Raw genomic sequence first — 3,026 nt, 5'->3', positions numbered from 1 at the left:
AGTCAGGTGTGTGCACGCGTGTCCCCACCCCTCGCCGACCAAGTCCAAATGAGACTGTTAACTCTGACCTTGCATCCCAGCTCTGCAGCTAAAACTCCACTTCTCTGAGACCCTTTGGGTGAGCCGCTTTGGGCCAGAGGCGACAGACCTCTGTCTTACAATAAGAGGGGGCGCGCCTGGAGGGCGGAGCAGCCGGGGCAGGTTCTAGGGTACCGAGCGTGGCAGGCTCGGAGGCCGGTGGCTGTCGCCCGCCTGAGCGAAAGCCGGCTGTAGGCGGCTCCTTCCTGTGCAAACTTTTCTGTGCTCTTCCTCCTCCCGCGCTGCGCCCCGCTGCTTGTGGCCGCCTCCCCGCCCTGCCAGCCGGCCAGGGGCTCCACGCGGGGCCGCGGCGGACAGCGCAGCCCTTTGCGCCGGCTCCACCCTGCCGGAGCTCGCTCCCTCCTGGCGCCTAGAGCGGATGGCGGAAGCCGACAGGAGCCCTGGGATGTCCCCGGACCAGCCAGCCTGCCAGGAGGCTGTGGCGGCGGAGGCTCTGGACCCCGAACCCGAGGTTCCCGGGCCACCGGTGCCTGCCCTGCGCTGGCTTCCCGGGGATCCTAGTCCCCGTGGCCGCTCCCAGAGCGATCTGTCGTCAGCCTCGAGCCGGGGCCGTCCGCTCAGAGTCCACATCTCCGGCTCAGGTAAGGGTGGCTTTGAATGGCCCGGAGTGGCCCAGGGAGGGCTAGCCCGGGCAGGTGAGGATCGCGGTGTGGTGATCTTCCCTGGACGTTCCTGAGCAGCCGTGGGGGGTGGGGGGGCGGGGGACGAGAGCAAGGGCGAAAGCTGTAGTCCCCACATCGCCACCTCCTGCTGGGCTTCAGAGGCTTGGTGTCCCTTGGCTGAGCGGCAGGAGACCGGTGGGTACGCCCGAGTGGGTGCGCCTCTCTTCTGCGCGGGTGCCTACAACGCGATTTCCGCGGGTTCCCCTGGACTCCCATTTGGTTGTGCGGCGCCAGGCGACACGGGTTTTGGCTTTGGTTCTCGAGCTAATTTGGTTCTTGGGCTAATCGGTCTTTTATGGGACTGTGGTCCCTCTGAAGGGTGTGGTCCCCTCACCTCAGGGGTTAGCACAGGGCTTGAAAGGTTACCCTACTCACTCCTACTTCTGAAATAGAGATTTCTTGGAGGGGGTCGGGTTGGGGGGGGGGTTGCTGGGAACAGGACGGGGGGGGGGGCGGAATCCAGTTTCCCTGATTGTGAAAAACCATAGAGGTGTTAATGAGAGCTAGGCCTGGCTGTGTGTGTATCTGCTGTTCTGTTCTCTGGAAAGCCTGGGGTCAGTATTGCTGTTGTAGAGAGAAGCCTGTGTCCTGTGACCTCTAAGGACAGGCATCAACTAGGAACTTCACTGAGGCCCAATGCTACCCAGGCTGCCGTGAGTGACGGAGGACTAATTGCTTAACTTTGTCTCAGTGGTCAATGTGGAACGATGGTATGGCATATCAAGTGGAGACATTAGGCAGATTGTCATTTTTTAAAATATCCCAAGAACTGGAAGAACTTTTGTCTTTTAGTCCAACAGTTTTCAAGTGCGTTTTTTGTTTGTTTGTTTGTTTTTTATAATTTTCAACATGTGAGCGCTGCATGAGAACTAGAAAAGGACACAGGACATGAGAATGACCAGTTTCATGAAAATGCTTGCTGATGGGAACTACACCCCCACACACACATTCCTCTGTGGTGTCTTTTCCCATGCTTTGGGGTCTGGGGTCATGCCTTCCTTGATGATTTTCCTTATTTATTTATTTATTTATTTATTTATTTATTTATTTATTTATTTGTGTATGTGCGCATGCAAGTACACCTCAGAATGCATGGAGACGTCAGAGGCCTTGTTGATCAATCCACTAAACTTCCTCTCCAAACCCTTCCACAATCTTGAAAGAAACTCATTCAACCAAAGCCAAGTTCTTGCTTTAAAAGAGCACGTTTCAATGTCCCTTGTCTCCACTTCAGCCACCTAACTCTGTTATGTTATGATATGATCTTTGCTACCCAATGTGTTCAAGAGGCATCAACGGTGTTTCTGATCTGATTTTTGGAGATCACCTTGGACAAAGGCAAGTCAGATCGTTAAGCACAAGTTGTGAGATGTCCACCCCAAAGAGTTACTTTGTGAAAAGCGTTGAGTTTGAAAAAGCATTTTTTCCTTCTTTTTGGGGCCAAACAGAATTGGAGCTATAGGTGATCTTGATTGACTTTTTAAAAGATTAAAGGATTAACCATTCCAACGACCCAAAGAGAGAAGTGAGTATTAGTTTAGCTGGTGCCGGTAGATAAACACGTCTAACTGTCTTGGGTTTTCATTTGTAAGGCTAGGAATTAGAGTTGCATGCAATGAGAAGCCTTTAAGTGTGCATGTATGCACAGGCACCAGGGACAGGAGCAGTTACCGCTCTCCAAGGAATCTAATTTCCCTGTGTCACATAATGGATAAAAGGAAGTGGCAGCTTTCGAGTCACTTGTCCCTGCATCTCAGAATGTTGGTGCTCAGGTAGGACAGTGAACTTCTTCCAGTGAACTTCCTGTGTCTCACTTTCAAAGCTGACCTTTGGGTCTCTAAGAGAGGGCTGGATAGAAGCAGGGACTCACCTTTCTTTGAATCAGGAGGACAGCAAATGAACCCATCCCTAATTCATTTCCCATGACAGCCAGAGGCCGTGAGCAGGCTGGCATTGCCAAGTTATCTTAGGAGCACAATTAAATGGTTAATCTCTTTATGACAACAGTCCTTGGCCTGACACTGAAGCAGACCCAACTTTCTAGCTGTTACCAGAAACTCTGGACATGCTAGAGCTGGCTTCTATGACTTCCAGAATCAGTCTCTGGACCAGCAGTACCGGCTTCTTCTAATCTCACTCCCTCCCAGGCACACCTACTTGATTTGAGTCTACATGCCAAAAGACTGAAAGATTGCCCAGGCTCTCTTTTCTTCTTCCTCTTCTTTCTTCATCTTCCACTTTCTTCTTCTTCTTCTTCTTCTTCTT

At 52.2% G+C, this 3,026-nt stretch overlaps 1 protein-coding gene across 5 annotated transcripts in view; it reads left to right on the top strand.

Annotated features, from left to right (window-relative positions):
• Positions 1 to 344: 344 nt before the first annotated feature.
• Positions 345 to 3,026, top strand: part of Phactr2 (phosphatase and actin regulator 2) — a 255,920-nt gene continuing 253,238 nt past the window's right edge. For 3 of the 5 annotated variants that reach the window (XM_029532879.1, XM_029532878.1, XM_029532876.1), the window contains exon 1: positions 367 to 680. In XM_029532879.1, coding sequence (XP_029388739.1) covers positions 458 to 680 — 223 coding nt within the window. In that variant the 5' untranslated portion in view covers positions 367 to 457. Of the gene's footprint in view, positions 681 to 3,026 lie in introns of all 5 variants that reach the window. The other 2 variants (XM_029532880.1, XM_029532881.1) reach the window with 2 other exon arrangements.

This window comes from Mus pahari, chromosome 21 (assembly GCF_900095145.1).
Source record: "Mus pahari chromosome 21, PAHARI_EIJ_v1.1, whole genome shotgun sequence".
Classification (NCBI taxonomy): Eukaryota; Metazoa; Chordata; class Mammalia; order Rodentia; family Muridae; genus Mus; species Mus pahari.
This window is presented reverse-complemented; position numbering and strand designations above follow the sequence as displayed.